General features: G+C 46.7%; 1 protein-coding gene across 5 annotated transcripts in view; it reads right to left on the minus strand.

Annotated features, from left to right (window-relative positions):
• The window catches only part of LOC147454216 (Phosphoglycerate mutase family protein), a 57,163-nt gene that overhangs the window by 17,459 nt on the left and 12,466 nt on the right, over nt 1-27,238 (minus strand). For 2 of the 5 annotated variants that reach the window (XM_086516217.1, XM_086516219.1), the window contains 3 exons: nt 24,838-24,960; nt 20,711-20,773; nt 20,409-20,533 (listed from right to left, as the gene is read on the minus strand). In XM_086516217.1, coding sequence (XP_086372343.1) covers nt 20,409-20,533; nt 20,711-20,773; nt 24,838-24,960 — 311 coding nt within the window. Of the gene's footprint in view, nt 1-20,404; nt 20,534-20,710; nt 20,779-24,559; nt 24,740-24,837; nt 24,961-27,238 lie in introns of those variants that run through there. The other 3 variants (XM_086516222.1, XM_086516220.1, XM_086516218.1) reach the window with 3 other exon arrangements.

The raw sequence follows: 27,238 nt of genomic DNA on the forward strand, positions 1-27,238 counted from the left end.
CAGGGCAGTCTTCACAACTACGGTTGAGTGTGTATGGCTCAGACACCTTTTGGCTGATTTGGGTGTTGGACAGGACACTGCCAACACTATCTACACTAACAGTCAGAGCGCACTGGCAGTTGTGAGAAACCCAGTTTTTCATGCTCGCACAAAGCACATTGAGGTGCATTACCACTATGTCAAGGAGAGGCTCTCAGCAAGAGAGATCAGCTTAGCTTATGTGCCAACACACGACAACCTTGCACATCTTTTCACAAAGGCATTGTCTCGTGAGAAGCTCGAAGCTTTCCACAAAGCTTTGGGCTTGCTCCCCTTTGTGGACCAATCATGTCCTCAAGGCATGGCACTTCCATTTACTCGTGTGCCAGCTCTTGTTCACCGCATCACTCCAGGGGGGATTTGTTACCATATACATATGGTAGTGATGTGTGTGAACACACTAGGACCACCATGGCATTTTTTCCCTCTTTAGGAGGTTTTCTCCCCCGTGCATGATATATACGTCTATCACTCTAGGGGTATCTATCTTTCCATTGCACACTAAGTAATACGCTCTCAGTTGTGTGCCTTGAGCTTCCTTCGTCTTCTCCAAGCTGTGTGTGTTTTCCTGCAACCCTAATTCCAACAAGACCACCCATTTGCCTTCTTTACAAGCGTCATGCATCTTCATGAGCTCGCTGGCTTTAGCCATTAGGAAAAATATGAACCCCAAAAGGGCCCTTTAGGGTCAAAAAGATGCCTTTGGAATATACTCTCTACACCAATGAGAATGGGCATGTGGCCACAGTCCCACCAGTTTTCGCTTTTTTTTTTATGGCCATAACTTGAGCATTTTAACTTAAAATTTGTCAGACAATAGTGCGTTTGGATCGCATTGTCGAGCTCGTTCCATAAATATGATACATGATATAGTTTTGAGATACATAGATATGGACTATCCATTCCCCCCTTTTATGTCCTATTGCTGACTGAAATCTTACTCGTTGCTTTTACAAGGCCCTTTTAAGGTTCATATTTTTCCTAATGGCCTGGAGTTGATTCATGGTCGATTCTTCAATGATCCAAAGATTTCTTCCCTTGAGAAGGCGGGATGGGCATAATAGCTTCGTCCCCTCCTCTTTGTCCTTGAATGTGAGGATATAGAGCTTGGGTGGAACACGTCTATGTGTGTCATTTATCCAGGAGATGGTTTTGGGCTTGATGTGAATGGGTTGAAGAATGTCGTTGAGCTTCGTAATTGCGTCTTCGACCACAAGCATCACAAAATACTTCAAATGACTTCTGCAAGTCCGGCAAAGTCAAATCTGGTCCCATAGTCAATTTCTCTTTCAATGTCTGAAAGGCAGTCACCTCTATGGGTCCCCACAGAAAAGGTACTCCTTTTTGTGTCAAGGTATGCATAGGCGAAGCAACCTCTGCAAACTTCCGTATGAACCACCTGTAGTACGAACACAGTCCCAAGAAGCTTCTAACTTCATGGACATTCCTCAAATCGGGCCAATCACGGATAGTCTCTATTTTGGCTGGGTCCATTTGCACTCCTGCTGCTGACACAATGTGTCCCAAAAAGTGTATCTCTGGTAGGAAAAATTCACTTTTCTTTGCATTAATCACTAACGTGTGATCTCGTAATGCCTGAAAGACTTGAAGCAGATGATCTCTGTGTTTTGCCTCATTCTTGGAGCATTGGTTAAGCCAAAAGGCATCACCAAAAACTCAAATAACCCAAAAGTCGTCCGAAAAGCTGTCTTGTAGACATCTCCTAGCGCTATCCTGATCTAATGATATCCACTCTTCAAGTCAATCCTGCTAAAGCACGAGGATCCCTGTAACCTGTCGAGTATATCATCGATCCTAGGAATCGGAAATCTGTTCTTGATGGTGATTTCGTTGAGAGTGCTATAATCGATGCACATTCTCCAAGATCCCGTCTTTCTTCAAAACCAACAACACTGGAGAGCAATACGGTGAAGTACTAGGCTGGACAAGACCCTTTTCCAAGAGTCTTTCACTGGGTTCATAATCTTTTCATTCTGTACTCGGCTCACACGGTAAGGTGGCCGGTTAGGTGGCGTGCTTCCAGGCATCAGATCAATGGTTTGATCTTCAGGCCCTTTGAAAAGCAATCGGCATGAGTGTGGAGAAAAATCTTGGCGTTCTTTTGATCAGGTCAAAACATATTCAACCTTTATCCATCGTTCAATTCTCTCCCAAAAGAATGAGTACAGAAAACTAAAGTTCATCAAGTACAATCTCTGAGCCCTTCATTTGTCAAAGTCGCTTTCTCAGCCCGGTAGTCGACCACGGCGTAGTTCTGGTGGTACCAAGGGATTCCGAGTAGAACGTCACTTGCGTGCCCTGAACACCCCTGTCATTGCAAACGAAGTTTGCCGATGCTCGGTGTAATGGAACATCCCATCCGAGTGCCAGTCGAACTACCTCTGCCTGTGGCGTCAGTCTGTCGGGCGTAATTCCCAAATCGAGCCGCCAATTCCAAGTGAAAAGAAGTTGGCCTTGGCTCCTTCAAAAGAGCTTCCTGATCCTTCACTTTGCCCCAAAAGCGGCAAAGTTTGTACTTTCATTCATTAGATTCGGTGCAGGTCCCACGCCATGTGGTACCAGTTCTGCTTTTCTATCTGCCTTTTCTGCCACATTCCTCAACTGCTCTCGAACTCTCACGCCTATCGTCGTCTTTATCATTCTGTTCTTTCTGTGCCTTTTTAGGGCACTTCGCGAAGATATGTCAATATTCCCCGCATCCAAAGCACTTCCCCTCTCTGATGAAGCGAGCTCTCTCCTCAGGAGTAAGCTTGGGTCGTGCATTCTTTTTCTCTGGATTGCTCTTTTTCTTTGTACTTTCATTCCCAGAAGTCTCGTTGTGTCATGGCCTTATCTGTGGGGTAGGTCAAACTGCCAAAGTGAATTGCAAAGCCCCGCTTCGCATGACTCATCAACTCCTGAATAGAAGCTGACTTCTATTCCAAGCAGTGATCTCGGATCTCTGTAGGTAGACCCAAGGTAAACCGCTCAATCTGTTCTCTGAACGAGATCTTCTTGAATGAAGAGGCGGGTAGAAAAGAGCTCCAGAATCTTTCACAATAAGCATTGATTGTGTCTTTCTTGGTCATCCAAAGATGGTTCCAAGCAGCTCGCATATCTCGTCATATTCTTGCGTCAACCAAGAAGAAATAAAAAGCTTCTTAAATTTCAGCCATTTAACTGGCGCAGTCTTGTTTAAAAGAAGCGTGGACCACCAAGTACGAGCATTCCTCTTATGGTAAGACGCAGCTCTCCGAACCTTGGAGTGCTCTGAATAGCATCCTCCCACGAAAGCAATGTCAAACTGCTGTATAAAAGACAAAACCTTCGAAGCATCTGAGTATCCTGAAAAAGTATCAAACTTGATCGAGTGGCCACCTTCCTTAAACTCTCGGACTTTCTTGCTTTTTATCTTCGAGAAAGTCATACTAGTTGGCTTTGTAAAAATTCTTCTTGTTCGCATAAAACTTTCCGTCATCGGAATCTGAGCTGTCTGTAGACGAGTCCTCAGTAGAACTGTCAGTCTCTGGGCGAGATGTAGCCTTCTTTGCCTTTTTCTTGCCCTTTCCGAAGCTTTGTTTCTTGCTTCGCTTTTTGCTTTTCCTATCTTCTTCGCTCGAGTCTGAAGAGCTAGAAGAATTGTCAGAAGAAGAAGAAGAAGAACTGGGTAGGTCTTCAAACTTGACGCGCTTCTTCAATTTCTTTGCCTTGTCAAATGTCGACCGACGACCCAAATATCCCGGGAAGTCAGTGCCTTTCTTCTGCGTTTTGCCGTGCTTTTTGCCTTTCTTTTGCACATCGAAAAGCTGAGCAATCCGTGCATCAACCACGTTCTCTAGTTCCTTCTCCGTATATTTCTTGGAGGAAGAAGGTTTCTTGAGAGGGAGTTTCGGGAGTGGTGTTGTGGTTCTTTGCCACTCCATCTGTACCTCTTCCAAAGAGGTCTGGTTCATATATTTTGTCATCTTCGGGTCCTTGGCAAAATTGAGCATCATCTTTGTTGCATCGCCAATCAATTGACGACCCTCCATCTCTCTTTGCTCCGCCTGAGTAGGCCGAGGCGGGCCATACTCTCTGTCTGAATCTTCGTTGTGATCCCAGCCCGCATCTCCAGATGCAGGGGGAGTCGACTGATCATTGCCTGAAGCCATAGGTGCCACGGAAAAAAAAAAATCAGGGATCGGATTTGCCGTAGAAGAGAAATCGGCCGTGCTCTGATACCACTGTAACAGACTTGGACACTCCAAGTCAAGAATCAATCACGACAACACCAAATAACCACTTCAAAACAATTCACAGATCACAATAGATTTGCACTGGCCCGGCGGAGTTCCGTGCCTAGAGATATTGGCTCCAAAGACTGGCGCCCCTTTCGGTATTCCTTTCTGTATTAATCAATCATCAAAGTACAAGAGAGCGGTTAGGGTTTCACTCTCAGACTCTGCGTCCAGATGCTCTGAGAAGTGAGGCCCTCACCACTAATTTAAAGATTACAAGGGATGCCCAAAAGCAGAGCCCCAAAAGCTTTTAAAATAAAAAGCATAAGTTCTCTCTCTTAGAGAGTCTTTTCTCTTTTTTTTTTAAAAAGCAAAATTCGCGTCGCTCATCATTTTTCAAAAAAAAAAATTCAGCCTCCACGATTTCCGGAAATTAGGGTTTGTGGCAGAAATTAGGGTTTGCAAGTTTTTTAGGGTTTCTAGCAGAAATTAGGGTTTCTGCAGTCTGCCACGTCATCACTTTGTGACAAGGCCCCCTTGCTCTGTTGTCAGAGCAAGTACTTCCTTCATGCTTGCAAGTGCTACTACAATCGCTAGATGTTGAGATGCTGCTAATGGGTACTGTTGCTACTAATGCTGGGTACTGGAACTAACATACTGAAGGGTACTGAGGTACTGAGGTATTGAAGGGGACTATGTCGAAGACGATGATGTCGACAACGAGTACTGCGGGTTCTATGTCGAAGACATGGAGGTCGACGACGAGGTCTATGTCGAAGACGATAAAGTCGACACTGAGGTACTAAGGGTCTTTGTCGACGACGGTACTATGTCGAAGACGATGAAGTCGACGACAGTTCTATGTCAAAAACGGTGAAGTCGACGACGGTTCGTGTCAAAGATGGTGATGTCCACAGGGTACTGCTAGTCTATGTCGACGACAACGACGATGGTGACTGTGACGATGACGACAATGGTGTCGTCGTCATCGTCACAAGTCCGGGACTGCGATGATGATGACGATGACGAATGTGTCGTCCTCAAGATAGGGATCTGTGATGACTCGACGACGACGATGGTGTCGACGACGACGGCGTTAAGGCTGAAAACTGAAAATGCTAGATGCTCTCCTAGGGATCTACTACTGTGGCGGTACTATGACCTGGATCTGCAACTACTTCGCCGGACTAGGGATGAAATGCAAAAACGCTTGCTAATCTAGCTGGAATCTGAAAACGCCATGATGATCTGCTGAATTCTGAAAACGCTAGGCTGATTTGGTACTAGATGGGGTATCTGGTGAGATCTGCAACCAGTGGATGCGGGTTCTCGCGAGGCTAAGGTTGGGAACTGAAAACGCTGATAGTAGTGGCTGAAACCGTTGATTGCTTGAGGCTGAAAACACTGGGCTGATCTTGAGAAAACGTTGGGACCTGTGGGTGCCTGCCTGCTCTGCTATGGGTGCCTGCCTGCTCTGCTGCGGGTGCCTGCCCTTCTGTGTCCTGCTTCTTCTACTTCTACGGAGTGCCCAATGGTTTCTTTTATAGCTCTAGCAAATTTCCCTACCTACTTTTTCAACAAAAGTCACTTATTAAATAATAAGTGAAAAATGTGTACTTTGGCAAAAAGGGTTCTATGCTCTTGAAAATGCTCATGTTGAAATGATTGTACTGTGCAAGAGAGGATATGCAACTATGACCCGCCTGGGCTGCACATCCTGCTAGAGGCTCACAAAGTGCCAGGCTAGGTCCTACGCTAAGACTGACGCTAGACTATGGCAGAAGCGTGTCCACGTGGCGCAAGTGAAGTGCACACGTGACATCCCCCCCTGTTAAAAGTGAGGCACAACTGCCGAACTTCTATCTGTACTTCTGATGCTGACTGATGAATGCTTCTGATGCTGTGGATGCACAAACCAATGCAAATTCCTCCGAAACCAGCGACTGATGGTACTGCGGGTGCTGTGGGTACTGCTGATGATGCAAACACCGTGTAAGGGTCACTGTCCAGCCTTACTACGATTGTCAAATATCAGCCTTGGCTCTATACCAGATAGTGTTGACTCTCCCTGCTATAGCAAGAGCTATTCCCCGAACACTGACTATGGTGAAAACATTACCGGTGCTCAGATCCTTTCTCCAACTCCTTCCATATCCGCAAGATCTGGGTTTTCATGTATCCAATGTCGATCTCCCTTCAAACACATGGCAATGAAGATGGGATCTGGTAAGTCCATGGTCGGGACTCAAAGATTCTTCAGGAAAAAAACACTGAGAGAGGTTCTTTGAGTTCTTGGGTTCTCGGGGTTCTTTGGTTCTTCCCTTGAGTTCGCAAAGCCGAAGCACACACAGAGCTCTGATACAAATGTCAGGTGCAGCGGAAGAGAATAAGGATTTGCTCGGATCTAGTACTCCGCACACAAACACAAGGGACACTTTACTTCACTTGAAAGAACTGAACTGAACTGAACTGAAAGAAAGAGAGAGACGAGAGAGGGAAAAGAGACGACACAGGGATGTCAAAGTCACAACCCTCAAGGGCCCCCTTGCTCTGTTGTCAGAGCAAGTAGCTTCTTTATGCTTTGCACAAATGCTACTACAATGGCTGGATGTTGAGATGCTGATGCTAATGGGTACTATTGCTACTAATGTTGGGTACTGGTACTGACATACAGAAGGGTACTGAGGTACTGAAGGAGACTATGTCAAAGACGATGATGTCGACGAGTACTGCGGGTTCTATGTTGATGACGGGGAGGTCGACGACGAGGTCTATGTCGAAGACGATGAAGTCGGCGACGATGTATTAAGGGTCGACACTTTGTCGACGACGATACTGTGTCGAAGACGATGAAGTCGACGACGATTCTCTGTCGAAGACGGTGATGTCAACGATGGGTACTGCTAGTCTATGTCGACGATGATGTCGACGACGACAACAATGGTGACTGTGACGACGACGACGACGACGACGATGGTGTCGTCGTCAAGTCCGGAAAGCGATGACGATAACGATGACAATGACGGAGGTGTCATCGTCAAAATAGGGATCTGCGATGACGATGACGAACGTTTTGTCGTCAAGATAGGGATCTGTGATGACGATGATGATGTCGACGACGACGATGGTGTCAAGGCTGAAAACTGAAAACGCTAGATGCTCTGCTGGGGATCTGCTACTGTGGCGGTACTACGGCTTGGATCTGCAATTGCTTCACCAGACTAGGGCTGAAATGCAAAAACGCTAGCTGATCTAGCTGGAATCTGAAAATGCCAGGCTGATCTGCTGAATTCTGGAAACGCTAGGCTGATCTGGTACTAGATGGGGTACCTGGCGAGGATCTGCAAGCAGAGGATACGGGTTCTCGCGAGGCTAAGGCTGGGAACTGAAAATGCTAGTGGTAGTGGCTGAAAACGCTGATTGCTTGAGGCTGAAAACGTTGGGCTGATCTTGAGAAAACGTTGGGACCTGTGGGTGCCTGCCTGCTCTGCAGCGAGTGCCTGCCCTTCTGTGTCCTGCTTCTTCTGCTTCTACTAAGTGCCCAATGGTTTCTTTTATAGCTCTTTAGCAATTTGCCCTACCTACTTTTCCAACAAAAGTCACTTATTAAATAATAAGTGAAAAATGTGTACTTTGGCAAAAAGGGTTCTATGCTATGGAAAATGCTCATGTTGAAATGACTGTACTGTGCAAGAGAGGGTATGCAACTATGACATGCCTGGGCATGCACGTCCTACTAGAGGCTTACAAAGTGCCACGCTAGGTCCTACGCTAAGACAAACGCTAGACTATGGCAGAAGCATGTCAAGTGGCGCAAGTGAAGTGCGCACGTGACACCTTATTACCGAGGAGATGTGACAGACACTTGAGCTTCCCCTCCAGTTAGAGAAGCTCCATGAGGCCCTCGGAGCACTCCCCGAGGTAGCTATCCGGGAGAGAATGGTTTGACTCCCCGCTTCTTCTTGGAGTATTGGGACTTGCTTGGTTCAGATCTTTGCAGTGCATTCCAATATGTTTTGCACACTAGCGAGATGCCTGACAGCATGAGTAAGGGCTTGATCTACCTGATTCCCAAGGAGGGGGGCTCCTTGGATGAGATTCGACAGTGGCGACCCATTACCATCCTCAACTCATCCTACAAAACTCTAGCAAAGGCTCTAAGCTTGAGGATCCAGCCACTACTAGAGAGCATTATTCATGGGACCCAAACAGGTTTTGTCAAGGAGCGTAGTATCCTTGACAACATCTTCACTTTTTGGGAGGCGTCTTCCCTCGCGCGTCTCCGAGGAGAGGATTTGGTGATACTCCTTCTCGATTTTGAGAAGGCCTACAACAAAGTTGACTAGAACTTCCTGGAGGGCACTGTTCACAGGATGGGTTTCACAGATGCTTGGATCACAGGTGTGCCAGCTCTCTACATGCGTGCGCACAGTCGGGTGCTCTTGGCAAGGAAAGAGGGGAGCGCTTCTTGCTCACACATTCGGCCAGACAGGGTTGCCCTCTTGCCCCCTTCCTCTTTCTGTTCTATGCTAAGGCGATGAGCAGATTTTTGACTTCTCATGTCACGTGCACATTTAACCCTATGTGTACGTGGACAAGCTACTTCATGACAAGGGTTCTATTCAGTTAGCTTAGGAAGTGTTCTAGCACTTTTGTGAGTGTGTTTGCAGACCGTGCATGTCCAGGCACTTAGAGTAGATGCATATCCTCTGGTTGCACACAGCATGATCATCAGATTACCATCAAAACCCATCGGGAGCATTTTTACAGTGCACAAATCCTTTTTCCCTATTTTAGCCATTTTTCACTTATTATTATTGACTTTGTTGGGAAACTGGGTAGGGCAAATTGGCCAAGCATGTATATAAGAAAAGCTAGCGCTAGTACTTTCTGGCAGAAGAGGCAGTAGGGACCAGGCGTCCGACAGTGCACCTTCTCAGCAAGACTTCCCCAGCAAGCAAACATAGCGTTTTCAGCCACCAAGAACCAGTGTTTTCTTAAGTGTAGATCAGCCCCAGCGTTTTGCAGTTGCATATCAGCCTCGCAACAGTAGACCCCAGCAAATCCCTCAGTGTTTTTGCAACAGACACCAAATCTGCCCTAGCGTTTCTGGAACAACCTCAAGCTCTAGCGTTTTGCAAATTTCAACCTTACGACATCGCGACATGGCCCTTGCGGTAGCAGATCTTCACCGCATCATTCCCTCCGCGACGGATGAGCCCTAGCGTTAGCAGAAACAACAGACCAGCCCTAGCGTCTTTGGGACAGCGGAGCACCTAGCATTTTGCAGATTCCCGGCAATAGAAGTCCCCTTTGCATCAGCGTGTTGCATTTTCAGCGACTAGACTCCGTACCGCAGCCCCCAAACCTTGCAGATCTCACCTTCCAGCAGTAGATCCTCGCCACACGGTCAGACCAGCAAGCGTTTGTAGATTCAGCCCGCTATTCGCAGATTTCAGCATCTGCATTTTCAGCGCATCATCATCGCATCGTCATCATCGCCATCGTCACCGACATAGAGTCTGAATTCATTAGATAAAAGATTTGCAGATTTAGCGTTTTCAGATTTCAGCCCGTCTCATCGTCGTCGACATCGTCGGCAAGTCCATAGCATTGTAGAGATTTGTGCAATCAATAGTAGACCTCTCTCGCCATAGAGAGTGGGGCCCTTGGAGGAGGGTTTGACAACTTTTCTGGTGTCGTATTCTTCTCTCTCTATCTCTCAGTCTCAGTACCTTCATTCACAATGTTTTCCACTTTGTTTGTGATCATTTGCACTCTCTCACTAAAGAACGGAAGGCTCTCCCTTCCGTAAGTAAAAGGAACCCTTGAGCATAGTTCGGAGCACTCATCTTGAGCAAAGTTCAACATTCACATCTGCTGCACCTTACATTGGTATAAGAGCTGGCAGTGTTCTGTATCACTAAAGGAAAGAACCACAAGAATTGTTTTTGCTTGTTGTGGTCGCACGTAACCCAAGTCCACTTGGGCGTATCGATTCCTAATAGAGTTTTGAAGAGTGACAGGAAACCCAAGAAAGAAGGGCTTGTCTAGCCTCCCCTTGTTTCTATTTTCACTCATTGAGAGCTGATCGTGCACTTAGCGGCCGGCCAATCGACGTGAAGTGGGAAAAAGCAACCTTGGTGTGAGCGCAAGGCCGCCAAGGGGTGCGCCCGCACGGAAGAGAAGAGCTTGGGTAAGAGAAGATCCTTCTCTAACACAGATTGCAAGCTAAAGAAGAACCTCAAGAACTCAAGAACCCAAGAACCCAAGACTCTCAAGAACCCAAGTTCCTCGTGAACTTCAGAACCCAAGACTTCAGTGTATGGTCATTACCCAAAGCGGAATGGATACTTCGCATGGAGCTGGTGAGCATGGAAGTGGTGAAGAAGGATTTTCCCAACCAGGAGGTTTTTCTTACCCTCCCCCTTCCCCATCTACGCCAAGGATTGTACCAAATCCTATGGAGGCTTTGGTCAAGACGATGATGAACATGATGCGACAACAAGAAGCGTGGCCCGACGAAAGAAAAGCAGAATTGGATCGTGAGCACGAAGAAAGAATAGCAGAATTGGATCGCGAGCGCGAAAAAAGACGGTTAGCCTTGGAGCGTGAGCGCGAGCAAGCGCGCTTGGCAACTGAAGACAGAAGGGTAGCCTTGGAGCGCGAGCGTGAGCAAGCGCGCTTGGCGGCCGAAGATAGACAAGCACAAAGAGACCAACACATGCAAGAGTTGGTCCTACTATTTTCTATTGTGCAGGTGCAGATTGAACAGAATCGGGAGACGAAGACTCTCTCAGTCTTTTCTTCTCCAAAGCACGACACACATGATTTGCATGATAATGATAAGCATGATAATTTGCATGATCAAGATGTGATTATTCACGAGCATGATAAATTGCAGGATAAAGATGTGATTGTTCACAAGGATGATGGTTTAGTTGATACTTTTTCTAGTGAAGCTAACCTCATTGCAGATTCAATCAATCACGAAGAACCGATCTTGGCTCTTGAGTCGAAGTCCAAAGGACCCCCACAGGAAGTATTATGTGTGCACATGATTAGTCATCACGCATTGTTCAAGTGTTTCATTCGTGATGATTTCCTGTATTTTAGTCACCGTCCTTATGTGATCCCTTTTCATAGGCATGCCATATGGTACATGAACACGATCACTCATGAATGAGCACGGATGTATGCAGATTACCCATGAAAAGATGAAATGTTTGCACCCAAGAAATTCACATTCCATGTCTCTTCCTTGGCATGACACAATATCAGAAAGAGCACAAGAAGGATTGAGCATCAAGCATCGGCATTTCCATTGTGAATTGCCACAGTTAATAGATTTAGATCAGAAAGACAGGTTTCGATTCCATTGTTTGCGTGTGTTTGATGAACGGTTTGGCACTCCGTCTATATGTTCATCTACATTGCATGCACAATCTTTAAAGAAGACTAGAATTTTTCCAGTCACTTTACATGGAATGGGTATGTTCATGTTTTTGTGTTGAAAGTGGTTTCAGGAATTTTCATCCTCGGAGATTCTTGAAGGTAGACGCATGACTATAGACGAAGTTGTAGCATTGAAGGGGCCACAAATCACTTTGTGTCGCTTTCGGCGCGGCCCAAAGAAGCAAGCGTTGCAGACCTTAATGAAGTTCAAGTATCGCATGACCCAGATATCAGAGTGGGCCAGCGAAGAGCCCTTTCCAGGATTCCAGACGCTATTGGCGATCTCTCTCGACAATCGGGTGTAGGAGCACTGCCAACCCAGAAAGCAACTGTCTTCCTCCAGTTGATCAATGGGCCTGATGCACAACAGAACACCTCAAGAGCCTGCTCACACTTGTGCAAATTGGCCCCTTGGCCCTCCAAGTACAAAGTTGAGTTGTGGGAAAACTCAGCGTCAAGAAGCTTATTTGCCCTTATAGGGAGCTCAAGACCACGCAAACCAATCTGCTGAGATGTAAGGTGCAGCGGATATGAATGTTGAACTTTGCTCAAAATGAGTGCTCCGAGCTGTGCTCAAGGGTTCCTTTTACTTACGGAAGGGAGAACCTTCCGTTCTTTAGTGAGAGAGTCCAAATGATCACAAACAAAGTGGAAAACATTGTGAATGAAGGTGCTGAGACTGAGAGATAGCGAGAGAAGAATACGACACCAGAAAAGTTGTCAAACCCTCCTCCAAGGGCCCCACTCTCTATGGCGAGAGAGGTCTACTATTGATTGCACAAATCTCTACAATGCTATGGACTTGCCAACGATGTCGACGACGATGAGACAGGCTGAAATCTGAAAACGCTAATGGCTGAAATCTGCAAATCTTTTATCTGCTGAATTCTGACTCTATGTCGGTGACGACGGCGATGATGACGATGCGCTGAAAACGCAGATGCTGAAATCTGCGAATAGCGGGCTGAATCTGCAAACGCTTGCTGATCTGACCGTGCCGCGAGGATATGCGGCGGGAAGGTAATATCTGCAAGGTTTGGGGACTGCGGTACAGAGTCTAGTCGCTGAAAATGCAAAACCGCTGATGCAAAGGGGACTTCTATCGCCGGGAATCTGCGCTAGGTGCTCTGCTGTCCCAAAAACGCTAGGGCTGGTTTGTTGCTTCTACTAACACTAGGGCTGATCTATTGAGGAGGGAACGATGCGGTGAAGATCTGCTACTGCAAGGGCCATGTCGCAATGTCGTAAGACTGAAATCTTCAAAATGCTAGAGCTTGAGGCTGATCCAAAAATGCTAGGGCAGATTTGGTGTCTATTGCAAAAACGCTAAGGGATCTGCTAGGGTCTATTGTCGCCAGGCTGATCTGCAACTGCAAAACATTGGGGCTGATCTGCACTTGAAGAAACGCTGGTTCTTGGTGGTTGAAAATGCTATGTTTGCTTGCGGGGGAGTCTTGCTGAGAAGGTGCACTATCGGACGCCTAGTCCCCGCTGCCTCTTCTGCCAGAAAGTACTAGCGCTAGCTTTTCTTATATACATGCTTGGCCAATTTGCCCTACCAAGTTTCCCAACAAAGTCACTTAATAATAATAAGTGAAAAATGGCTAAAATAGGGAAAAAGGATCTGTGTACTGTAAAAATGCTCCTGATGGGTTTTGATGGTAATCTGATGATCATGCTGTGTGCAACCAGAGGATATGCATCTACAAGTGCTTGGACATGCACGGTCTGCGAACAGACTCACAAAAGTGCTAGAACACTTCCTAAGCTACCTGAAAAGAACCCTTGTCATGAAGTAGCTTGTCCACGTACAGTTAGGGTTAGATGTGCACGTGACATCCCCTCTTTTTCAAAGTGAGGTACTGGTACTGAGCTGTATGGTTGCCAGGCGAGGGTTTCAGATGGATTCCCCCAAGGATTGCAGTTCGCTACTTGGGTTGTCAGGTTGGCCTAGACTTGTCCCCTAAGCAACAGACTGCTCCCCTCCTCCTGACCATCAAAAGGAAGCTGCTATATTGAAGTTCGGCATGGCTCTCTTTGGCAGGCAGAGTTGTAGTGGCCAACCAGGTACTGATGGCTACTATGTGGTACATCACATCTTGTTGGATCTTCTCGAGCTCCTGTATCAGCCAGTTAGAGAGGCTGATCAAGAACTTTCTTTGGTAAGGCGCGACACTCAGTTAGCTCGAGCCAGAGTCCCCTGCCACGTCATCACTCTACCATGTTCTCAGGGGGGACTGGGGATCATAGACCCAGCACAGCAGAGCAGAGCCCTTCTTGGAAAGTTTGTTGTCAAAGGACTGCTTCCAAAGGAGGAGCCCTGGAAGGAGTTGTTGCTTCAGCGGCTTAGAGCTCGAGTGCCTCATGCACGAGGCCCTAGGAGCCCTTCCATCAAGTGGATCTTTACAAAGATGCGTAGAGTTGGTCTGAGCAGGAGACTGGAGGATCAATTTGCTACGAGCTTGCTTCGCTCTGGGGAGCAGCTACAGAGTGGCCTGGAGCAGCACCAACCCACTTGCACGCAGGAGCGCTTGAGACAACCCCTTGTTTGGAACCCCATGGTTAGCACCCAGAGAGGCCACTTGGTTGGTAGTAGGCCTCATGTTTCTTGGGGTCCCATGGCAGAGGGCCCAGCCCTCACTCTAGGCGACTGGCTTCAGTTTTCAGGTTTGCCAGAGGAGGTACAAAGCACCCAGCTACGATGCATGAGAGGGGTGCAGAGCATGTGCCAGGACATTACAGAGGCTCTACCAGCTGAGTGGCTCACCCCTCCAGAGAGAGCAGCTCCCAGATGGATGGGGGGCCTCCACGCGACTGGAGGTCCTCATCGCAGTTCGTGCTTGCTCGGAGTCTATACCCTCCCCCCCCCCCCCCCCCCCCCCCCCCCCCCCCCCCATGTTCTTCAAGATCCAGGGAGAGGGTCGACTTCACAGAGTCTCAGTAGAGGCTCCATAGGTTGCAGAATGTTGTTTTCAGAGGATACGAGTGGTGAGCATCTGTGGGAGGATCTGTCACAGATCCTGACCTAGCAGTCCTTGAGGCAGGCCACTAGAGGCTTTAAGCTTGGGAGAGCTGCCCTCTGTCACAAGTGCACTCGGACACTGGGGAGTGGTTTTGGAGAGACCTCTTCTCTTCAGCTGACCACCCTAGGATCCCTTTCTTTCAATACACTGTTCAACTGGGGCATCACATACTGGCAGCAGGGAGAGAGGCTTGTCCTGCTGCAGCACTTCATTGGCAGGAGGAGGGTCTCACAGCTGAGTGCTTGCCAGGCTCTTGGGAGCATTGTGGGACTCTAGAGAGCCAAGGCGAGTCACTTTGTTCCAGCGGCTAGTTGCACACAGAGCTACAGCAATAGGGAGCTGGCTGGTACATAGTGACCTCTCCACAGCATGTGCAGCTTGCGTCCATCCTTTGGAGAGTCAGTGTCATTGTCTGTGGAACTGCCCCATGGCACAGCAGGTTTGGCTTCGAGTTCTTCGGCTAATGCCAACTCTTTCCACATCCGTCAGTACACTTGGGGTGTTGTTGCCTGGTCCACCCTCACGGGCCCGGCACTACAATTTGAGCTATCATCCACTAGCAGGATGATAGTGATCAAGGGGGGTCAACCTACACTTCAGCCTGCTACAGAGCTTACCCCCCAGGCGTGGTGCAATGAGAGAGAAGTGTGTCGGAGCTCGTCTGTGGCCTGACACTCGGGTTCATTTGGCAGGCCCGTTGCTTTTGCATCTTCGAGGCTCGCCCTGTCCCACCTACGGAGACTGTTCGTGACTTCTGGCTAGAGTTGATCCATACTCTCAGGGGTCAGTTCGAGAGACTTCAAGGCAGCTCCGACCGCATGCAAGAGCGCAGAGAGGCTTTCCTGCGACTCTGGCACCCACGGCCCTTCTTCACCATGGTCCAGGGTGCACCCTGATGGCATTACCTCCACCTGTCTAGCTCTTACCTCATCCCATCTCGTGATTTAGGCGCCATTGTACATATTTTGTTCTCACAGGAGAGTCTCCCTTGGTCTTTGATGTAGCCCTCTCTAGTAGAGGTGGTTGTAGCCCTATAGGCAGTTTTAGTAACTAATGGAAGGATCTTTTTCTTGGTAAAAAAAAAAAGAAATACCGGAAGGGGCGTCAGTCTTTGGGGCCAATGCGTCTTGGCTCGGAAGTCCGTTACGCAGTGTGATCCCTCTCTCAGATATTAAGTGTTTGAAGTGTTCGTTCTAGATCAGACTTGATAGTACTCAAAAGCCTCAACTTCCTATTCTCAAGGCAAAACCCTATTCCTAGGAACCTTCGTTCCTTGCTCAGAATCCTCAAGAACCAAGGTTCTCGCCTCTCGAACTCGCCTTCCAGACCCAGGGTATGGCATCCTGTAACTCTTTTCCGACTCTGTGCCAGAGTCCTCTTCCACAGAGATCTTAGCATCAACTCTACTACCCTAGACACAAAGTCCCTCCTGGAGAGTCTCTACAATCCCTGATCCCAACTCGAGAGTCTACAACTCTTAGAATTGTGGATCTAATCCCAAACTCGGGGTGCAAATCTTGCAGAGGCTCATGCCTTCCTCTACTCCTACCTTCTCGTGTAGAAGAAGTGCGCTTGCAAACAAACACTCATAGATCAAAACATGAAAAACATCACATGTGAAGTCTCGAAACTCGGAACACAACTTGGTTCTCAAAAAGCAACTCCCCCAAAGAGATCTCTACACAGAAAACGCTCTCTTCCAATCCTACACACAGAAGAAGCGTGCTCTCGGGTTCCTTCTTGTAAATCAGCTCCGTATACGACATTATGGGCTGAAAACAGAGAAAAACAGCAGCTTGTCATGATGGAAACAATCCCCGAAAGCCGTTCTTCGCGATGTCGGCAGCATCATCTTGGCGGCTGAAATCTGCAGCAGCATGGGCGTAACACTAGCTAGCTTTTCTTCCCCTGCGACATCATCATCTTGGCTGAAATTTGCAGCAGCATGGGCTGAGCTCTTGTGCTGGCTTTTCTGATGCCTAAGAGTGAGAGAGAGGGTCTTATAGCCTCTAGCAGCCGGCAGGAATAGAGTGGGTCCTCCTTGGTGGAAATAAGGTAGAGAGGGGGCGCCTAGGCTAGAGAGAGAGAGAGAGAGAGAGAGAGAGAGAGAGAGAGAGAGAGAGAGAGAATCGCTTTTTCCTTACGCTAAAAAAGAGATAGAGTGGAGGCACCTGGTTTTTCAAGCTTCTTTAAATCTGCAGGCTGCCCACTTATTAAGTGGGCAACTGGGCACTTTAAAATGGTTTGAACCTACTAAAAGCTCAGTACAAACTTACAAGCTGAAAACTATGCTTACACAATCACAACCCACACATCCCTAGATGCACATATGCAATGCTAACATAGACTCCTTTACGGAAAAATAACTCGCTTTTTCTAGAAGGCAATTACATTTCCTCAAAGCTTACTCTGAACCCATCTTCAATCAAGTGCTTGCCTCATTTCTTGTGCAGAATTCTAAATCAGTTCGGAATTCCGCCTAAGTATGGTATATTCCCTTTCCAATGCTCCCATCACCCACCATGTGATGCATCAGGAATACCCATCACTTAGTTCTTTCTCACCGAACTTACAAAACAACTCCTTCGCGATGCTCTATGTCACCCATCCCATTACGCATCAGAGATGTCCATTCCGCATGCTAAATTAGCTTTATCTGAAGGAAGTATGATTCTAAATGAATTATTGGATTTATAAGTGAGAGTTTTCTCGCTCGAGACATCCGAGTACATATATGTCTAGATTAGATTTAGCTAAAAGAAGTATAATTCTAAATGAATTTTTGGATTTATAAGTGAGAGGTTTTTCTCCCTTGGGACATCCGAGTATATATATTTAGTGCGTCATTCAGAGAAATAACGAGCACTGTGAAGAAGAATTTTTGAGGGCCACCAAGAATCGGTACTCCTGAGTCACTTCGGATGGGTGACAAAGAGCATCGAGATTCGACCCTCTAAGGAGAGATAAATGAGGTGTATTTTTAGGTAAAGCTGTCAAAAAGGGTAACTGGTTAACATTGAGACAAGTGTCCAACCACATCAGAAAAGGTGAAGCATGTGTGACAAGTGTCCTAACACTTGTCTCTCCTCTGCAACTTGTCCTCCTTTTGGAACCTTCGTTCTAAAGCCCTCACGAACCTACCTTCCTAGAACCTTCTAGAAGCTTCTCTCTCTCGTGAGAAATACTAATGACAAAAAGAAACATCAATATGGGTATCAAATGAGAGTCCCTGTTGAGTTCAACACAATTCTCCCTTTTGAAAATCAATTTGAGATTTCCGTAAATAGATAAAAGCATTTCAAACAATCATCCCACATATGCATATTGAGCAATCTTTCATGATCATGCCATCTTATTGATTGTACGTCTTTCTCGATTGATCTAGCCCACGCTCCAAATCTAATCATTGTCACTCTTTGCGATTAAAATTTCACTTTGCATAACAGAGTAACGTTTCCTTGTGAGCAAGTCCCTAGCCAGCCTCGATTGAGCCTACAATTGCATTGCCACCTCCTACTACTAGCCCGGTGCAGCTTGCAAGTGCTCCAATAGAACCAATATTTGTCACAAACTGCTACGTCTCAAGCCACTGAAGAACGGAGCCGACTTGGAGATCTCGATCGAGGAACCTAAACCCTAAGTGAAGAAGCAGTAGAGGAAGAACAAACAGCGGAAGAAGTTTTACCAACTTGCAAAGTCTTGCCGAGAGGCCTATTTCTAAAGAGGAGTTCCTACCAACTTAGGGGACCCCGTCTGATGGCGCCCAAGTGACACAAAGACAATAAATAAAGTTGGACCCACACAGACACACACACAAAAGACTAGTGTAAAAGCTGATGACGTGGCAGTTGTACGGACACCCGAATTTTGCATTGGCTGCTGACGTGGCAAACTGTAAGAACTTCCGCGTTTTTCGTTGACAGCTACTAACATGGCAGGTGTATGGATTTCCGTGATTTGTGCAAGGCAGCTTTTCAGCACGAGCTTTTTGGACCAAAAGCTTTTGTGTTTGAAGCTTTTCATGTAACTGCTTTTCATAGGCCAAGGACCTTTAAATATGTGCAGAGGGCTCATACTCTTGCACTCTTTCGGGTGAAGGTGCAGAGGATAGAGTATCGGCATTGTACTAAGTTCAAGCAGTATAAAGAAATAGCAAAAGGGGCGCCAAGGTTTGGGGCCAGTGCTCTCTTGGGGTGGAATTCCGCCACTCCGTGTCTCGTGTGTCGTGCATCTCTTTCAGTTCAATTGCTATTTGAAGTGCTTAAAGTTGTTCAGTCTGTTCTTTACCGTTGCACCTGGTGTCCGTCCCCGTGAAAATATCTGCCCCACATGCTCCTGCCACTGCTCCTGGTCAAGTGCAAGATGCAACTGTTGCAGTGCCTGCTGATAGTGCCCCAACTGCATATGCCAAAGTGAACACAGTCTGTGGGGTGGCTCAAACTAACAATGCTAAATGGGAACTCAAAGTGGGGATGCAGAGGTGGACAGCCAGATCAAAGATACACTGCAGTTTCTGGTGGCAAAGATGAGAAAAAGCATATGGATAAGGAAGCTCAGGGGTGCAACCCATCAAAATAGATCCCACGGACCACCTAGTGATGACCAGGGGCATATTAGCAAAGGTTCCCTCAGTTACCGACCAGGTTTCATGGCCCCCATCCAGTTGCAATGCTCCTAGACTTCAATAATCTGCTAGCCGTTGTACATGACAAACTTAAGCAACACTTACCACTAAACTTGTCAACGTGGCACTTCTACTGTGAGGCAAGACAATAACTACGCACACTATGTCCGGATGAATGCCAAGATGTTCATACCGTGCCTTGATCAAGTTGCATAGGTAAGCATTTGGAGCTGCTGCAGCAGCAGAACTTGAAGATAAGGATTGACAAGTGCTTGAGTCAGGGAAAGCAATGCTTGAGTGGTTGGGTTGCTCAAGAAATCTGCCATTTTAAGCTCTTGGGATTTTGGGAGTCCCCCAAAGCAAATGCTTTTCAAAAAGCTTGAAAACTTTTGGGAGTATTTTCCAATGTTTAACAAAAGTAATACCCTCTTGTTCGATGACACCTTGTACAAAAACTTTCTAAATGAATACCCCATGTCATCTCTGCTAGCACGACACGAGACTGAAGGCACTAGACGAACGGCTCTTCTGGTATTGTGTCAAATGCTTTGCGGAAGAGAGAGAGAGACACACACACACAGAGAGAGAGAGAGAGAGAGAGAGAGAGAGAGAGAGAGAGAGAGAGAGAGAGAGATCCATAAATACTGCTCAACACTGGGCCACATAAGGGAGCAAAGGAGCGGACTCTGGCACAACTGCTCACACGAGGGCACCCCTCCCTCACTCTTTAAATTAGAGGTAGGGAGCTGTGCGACCCCTCAAGTGCCTCCCACAACACAAAAATGAAGGACCGGGTGCCCTCCTATACCTCAGGGGGATGTTCCATTTACCTTATGCATGTCAAAAGGAAGTCTTCTACCATTTATAGATAAATGGATTCTGAATAACAATTGTAAGGCCTCAAGCTATTTTTGTTCACATACTGGAAAGCTCAAAATCTTCTCTCCTTTTTGAATACAGAATAAATTCAAGGGCCATACTTCTAATTCAAAACCATACTTGACTGATTACGTGGAGCAATGAAAATGAAAGCTTCTGCAATTACTTTACCCTTGGCATTCTGTTTCTATCTGCCGAATTACTCTAGTTAGCCGCACAGCAACATCTGCCACGCTTTCCCCACCAATAGGTCCAACTAAAGAATTGTGCTCATCCAATGCCCATATCTCAGGATACTGAAATCACCAGTGTTGTGGGTTAAGGAGTAAAAAGGACAGATGCAGGATGCTAATGTTGGCCCAGTAATAAATCAAATGTTGGAAAATAGTCAAAAGTAAGTGCAATTGGAACTTTAGGCCCAAAGAGAAACAAATAAGCCAAACCATATTTTCTCAAAGCAACTAAAAACTTACATGCTCATGAGATTTCAGCTCTAAAGCAGGTCCAAAGTATCTCTCCCGTAGATGCTCTACGCACTGCACTGAGACAAATCAAAAACATATGGCACATGAAGTCATATCCAGCAGATATCCAGTACACATGCTATTGAGAGCAAGAATCTTTAGTCCCAACTTGATTTACATTTTGATGCTCACTCATGATCTGCTTGAGCTGGCTAGCACAAAAGTTGAGCCACTAGTACGGACAATACAAGCCAAATTACCAGCCTCATATTCTATCCAAACCAGAAACCTTCTGATATTGGTCTAAAGAAAGCCCAAAATACTTACAAGTCTCTAATTAAACTGTTAAAATAATTGCAAGTCATATATGTAAAATACATTGGTGTTAGCTACTACACAGAAGAGAACAAATGTTTAAATCCCAAGATTGCTCTCTTTCTCGCAAGCGGAGCACTCGCTGCTGCTGCCCACACACCACACCCCCCCGGTGCTGCTCTCCCTTCTTCTCCGTTGGAGGAGCTGGTGAACCCTTATCCGCCTCGTGACCCTCATCCTTCGCTTTCTTCCCGTCCTTGTTCGCTGTCATAGCAGCAGACATAGATGGAGGATTCTGCTCTGCACAGAGGCACTCAACTGAAGCCCCCTCACACGACTCCGCAGAACCAACCATCCGACTTGCTCTTCTGCCGACAGAGCAAGCAAGCTTAGAGGCAGAGGTGGCACACCTTCAGGCCACCTCTGTTATCTGCAAGATAATCGACACCCGACCTAGCATAGAAGGGGTGGGAAAGATCATTGACATTCAGCTTCTCGGGCGCGACTACTATCGGATAGAGTTTGATACCTCCGAGATGGCGTCCAAGGTCATTGTGATGAGCCCCCTGGCCATCCGAGCAACCAGAGCTTGTTTTCAACACTAGCGCCATCGCTTCAATCCGCCGGCTACCGATGCTCTTGTCGAGGAGGCAGACCTGCCCATTTCGATATGTTTTCCTGCCTGAGTAAAGAGTACCTCCTGCTACTCTCAAGGATAGGTTCCGAGATTGGGACCGTATTGCAGACACCGCGCACGGCAGCTTCTGTTGGTTCCAAGGCACCAGGTATATCTTCGTTAGTGTTCTAGTTCGAGACACCCACCCCCTCCCGAAGCTCGTTCTACTACCTCGGGTGAGTGGTGGTTGGCTCCATCAGAACATGGAGTATTCGGGGCTCCCGAATCGATGCTTCATTTGTAGACAGATGGGCCATCTTGCGAAGGCCTGTCCACGGAGGAGGCCCCGACCCGCAACACACACTCAGCCTACTAAGGTTGGCCAAGATCAGTAGGCAGACGCAGGGAGTAGAGACAGGTACCTCCTCCGAGACTGGTGCCCACGCAGAGGAGGGCTGGCAGCAAGTTCATGGTCGACGTCACTAGGGACCACCATGCCCGTTTGGCGCCCTTGGTGGTCGGCTTGCAACAGGCCAGCAGCAGTGGGTTCCCATAAGGAACCGTTTCGACCCTCTACAACAGGATAGAGCCGGCGGATACCCCTTCCACCTCAGCTTCTCCACCAACAGCCCCTCTGCCTACCACCCCCACCCCTCTGCCACCACCATCACCCGCCTCCACCCCCTCTGCCTCTTCCAACCCTCCCAATAGTCCCCCTGCTCCGCCATCTGCTCCCTCCCATACCTCGTCGCCAGCACACGGGACAGGTCCTTTAGCAGCTCAGGGGTCTCTTGGCAATGCATTTGCCACGAGCCACTTGGCGCGAGAGGAGCGGTCGTACCTGCAGATCCACTATAGGTACAGGTGTCGCCTTTTGCGACAGTTCCCCATGGACTGACCAGTTTTGACATCTGTCACAGTTGGGACTTCTTCGACTACGACTTTATACGATACCTCGACGACTCTTCTCCCGACCTTGAGGTGGCTTGCTTCAGAGTCCATGTACTATTTCTAGCAGCTAGAGGGGCAGAGGCCCTGGACACAGCGGTTGATTTCTCCTTCCCACTTATCTGAAGGGATACGCGCAAACATGGTGGTCCACCTTACTGTTACGAAAGGAAGCACCAACGAAGTGGCTACAGTTCATGGCTACAGTTCAAGCGACTTTTCACTTCTTCTTGGCTCACTCAGGAGTACGAACGTGATGTGATCACCGCTTCGAATCATCTTCGGACGACCAAGAAGATACTTTAGACATTTACTGCCAGAGATTTTAAGATAATTTTCTGTCAGTCTCTTCTTATAAAAAGATCACCTTTAAGCAACAAATTGAGCAATTTTGTTGTGGTCTACCTAAAGAGATACAGGATTACAATTTGTTGCAGAAATCTGAGTCCATACAACAACTAATGGACATGCCAAGCAAGGGTCGGCTATGCATGCGGGTACTCTTACGTATCCCACTGATCAACTTTTGACACACAAGGACTGGAGAAAATTCAAACAACGGTAACCGAAGAAGAGGAAAGCTTCAGAAACAGAGAGATTCAGGCCCTCGGTTGTCCGCAAAAGAGCGAGCTGAGTATTTCAAGAAGGGGAAGTGTTTTGGATGTGGAAAACATGGACATGTGGCGGCCCAGTGCCCACACAAGGTATCCAGAGGACAACCAGAAGACAAACCAGAGAGTTAGAGCAGCCGAAGAGCGTGGAGAAAAGGAAAGACGAAAGCAGGACTGGTACCAAACTTTGTGGAGACCAATCAATCCTGATCAGATGGACGAAAGTACTCAAATTTACAAAGCATGGGGCATTTCAACCAAATTGGCGGCTTGACTTGGAATTACGCCCGAGAAAATGGGGCCACCAGCCGAGGCAGTGCTAGCGGCACCCGGACGGGATGTTGCCATTACACATGTCATTGGCAAACTACGGTTGCATTGTCAGGGGTATTTAGGGCACGAGGACTTTTACATCATGCCTTTGGAAGGGTGTGACGTCCTCCTAGGAATCCCTTCGTTCCACAAGAACACCGCCGTGGTCAATCATAGGGCAAGGAAAGCCAGGGCAAAGGGATTGTACTTGATGTAAAACTCAAGCGCGAGTCCGTCCTACTTATCAGTTAATCTCTTTTGTTGGCACGTGATGCCGGCCAATTACGGTGGTATGAGAGATCAGTTGTTTGCTTTTCCACCAAGAAAACAAATCCTCCCTCCTCTACACATTACAACTAAAACAGTTATGAAGTCTGAAGAACACACAAAGTTCCTCATCAATAAATTACAGGAGTTGGTTTCCAAGCACTTTTACCACATTTGCAGAAACTTTAACATTTTTTGAAGTACATAATTCCTAGAGTCATGCAACTGGTTCCACCGCCAAATCCACATGGCAGTTCTAGAGCTTCCACTAAGGATTCCAACATGCTGGAAATGTAAAAAGGCTAGAATACCTCATGGAGTCTGAAGCTCGTCTGAAGACACAAAGTTTCTCATCAATAAATTACAGGAGTTGGTTTCCAAGCGCTTTTACTACATCTGCAAAATTTTCAACATTTTTTGAAGTACATAATTCCTAGAGTCATGCAACTGGTTCCACCGCCAAATCAACATGGCAGTTCTAGAGCTTCCACCAACATGCTGGAAATGTCAAAAGGCTAGAATACCTCATGATCTTCATCTTCCCATTGCTTGATCCTTTGCCGTCTTCCTAGGCACAATGACAGGTTTGCTTCTTATTAAGGAACTCCTACAATTTCTTTCAAGTCTTCCCTTGGAGCTCACTTGAATGCAAAAATTAAACGGACATACATTGTATAAGCTTGTTTCCACTTATAGGTAGCCCAAAAGTGAAACATGAGACATCTGAAACAAAGTTTCATCGCAAGCCAAAGAAAACCGAAAAAGACAAAAAAACATTTGGAGACCAACCTTGGCTATGTATCTGATTTAAAATCCATGTTTCCTTCATGAACACTTCGTAGCTTCTAAAAATTGCCAAATTGTATGCCTATGTAGCTTGTTGAGAGAGTGTAAGATATGTGCTGTAAAAATTGTGAGCATGACATCATCTACCAGGAAGCAATGTGATACATGATAGTGCATCAGGCCCTGCTGATGAATAACACAATTACTAAATCGTGCACATCACACAAACAAGAAATAGACTTGAAAATACAAAGGAGGTTATGAGAGAAAAAAAAGAGCACCTTTATTTGAGAAGGGTCCAGCTGTACAACTTCAGCCACCGCCGTTGCTGTATCTATCGTTCTACTAAAAGGTGAGCAATAGATCCGCACCTTATTTGTCCCGAGGCCCATGGCTAAGGTCTCCTAAATCATATAAGGGATGACAATTAGAGCAAAGCAGCACCCTTTCAATCAGATATAACGCACAAAAACATGCAATGCAGCTCAATATAGCAAAAGCAGCAAAAGCAATCAGCAAGGTGACAAAACAACTATTTACCAAAAAGTTTGACCTTCAAGATGTTAGAGAAAAGTAAGTTATGATGAATTTCATTCACTAGGCCAATTACCAGAGAGTATTCCCAATAGATAGTCCAGATAGGGACCAACATATACACCTCCTATAGAAGATGTGGGAAATTCTCCTCATCCTGTGGCATGAGCATAGCAAGAGGAATATCATTTCTATCAGGACTATCAAGAGGAATACTAACAGTGGCATGCCATCAGGTTCCGGAGGAGATGGCAGTGATCATGCTGCTGATAAGGAGGGGGCATCCGAAGAAGACGGCATTCCAGCTGTGAAATTCCTATGCCTATGTACCTGCATACTCCAAGGCACCTCAGTCCTCTGAGGAATCTTTTCTTCTTCGTGCAAAGAAATCCTTGTATTAGTTGATTACCTGAATAGTGGTCTGCATCAACCCCCACTGAGGGAATATGAACAAAGAGGGGAGACTCTCCCAAGATAGGCAAAAATAATATACAAAGGTTACATCATAAAAGGGGAGGACAGAAGAACCGAACAGGTAGCCCATACTACCAAAAAAGACACTGCTCTGCTTCAAGCAAGGTCCTGGCCACTACAAACTAAAGAAAGGGTCACACTTTTCTCAGCCCTATTTAAGCTGCCCTGGATGTTTCCATACTCTCATCTGAGTGTGTTGGATCAACTCAAGCCAGAAGGCGTCAATGGTTAGCATAGGTGGCTCGGGCCCTGTTTTCATTTCCCTGTGTGACGTGTCTCTTCTTCTTGCTTTCTCTACCTCTGTTCTTTTCCTGCCTGGAGTACCAGAAGTTGAAGACTTTATGGAGCTCCTATCTCTTCTGAACATCTGCCAACTGTCTCTGCTCTTGGAGCACCAACCAATGAGTGCACCCAGCTGCCCTGTCTCCTGCTCTATCACAAACAAAGTGTCCTATGAAAAAAACCCTCTACCAAATGTTTCCTTCATAAACACACCCTTTGCCAAGTGTCTCCATGAATAGTGATGAGGAAGATGAATAAATGGGATCCTCACAAGAGAGAGGAGCGAAGGATAACTCTTAAGGGTAGCGATTTGACCATCATAAAATGGTCACCCAAAAGGTCTCCAAGATACCTTTCTATCTCTCAAAGATGGTAGGCAATCTAATTGTAACTCCAAGACCCTGGCACAGGCTAGAAAGGTCCATGCCCTATCTCAACTGTAAAGGTAGAAAAATGGTCTACTCCAATTTATAGGACTCTATGCTAGGGCCCCTCTGCTTGCTATGACGTCTCAAAATGAGCTCTGAAGTAACCCCTCCCCAAAGGGGAGACATTCACAATTCTGGGAGGTAATCCTTAATCAGACTACCAGAACGCTTCTAGCCAACCACCTTGCAAACTAAACAGCAGTCTCAAAAGGATTCACTTACTCATGAACTGTACAAACAGTGCCTGCTGAACATCTGATCTCAATGCTAAACTACCAGAGTCCATGATATGTAGGTAAAATATTGGCCAATATAAGCACGACGTTGGCCAATTTCTGGATGACCAAGGCAATCCAATGCACCATAAGCACCAATTATTTTTCTCAGCAGCAACCGGGGTGTAAATACAAGTAGACACTCAATCCATGAGTCTCTCCTCTTTGCCCCAATTGCAATTATGGATGGTGGATGCAGCTACTGAATAGACATCCCTCATCACGAAGTACTGCTTGAGGCTGTCCACAAAAAGATTAGATCAGATAATAACAGTGTAGCCTAGGCCATTCATCAGAGAGCAAGTAGTATTTAGTGTGCAATGTAAGCTGCCGACCAATGAATACAAACTTCCCTGCAGCAAACCAAGCTGTAGCCAAAAGTACTCAACTTGCTACAAGGGCATGACAAGCTGTAGCCAAAAGTACCTAATTTTCCACGAAAGCATGATCTACAGCGACAAATGTGACAATGACCAATGACACAGCTGTAACCAATGGATTGCAAAGACAGCATGAGCTGCTGCTGAGAGGAAACATCAATCCCAATCTGGAAACCCAAACAGCAGCATGTTTGACCCGATCACAACCAGGAAAAGCCATCTGCTTACCCCCACTAGAGTCTCACACTCACCCTCTTAACTCCAATGCAAAACCATGGGATTTTCTCCAATTGATAAACGTACCACTAG

This window comes from Adiantum capillus-veneris, chromosome 7 (assembly GCF_014529385.1).
Source record: "Adiantum capillus-veneris isolate H3 chromosome 7, ASM1452938v2, whole genome shotgun sequence".
NCBI classification, from domain to species: domain Eukaryota; kingdom Viridiplantae; phylum Streptophyta; class Polypodiopsida; order Polypodiales; family Pteridaceae; genus Adiantum; species Adiantum capillus-veneris.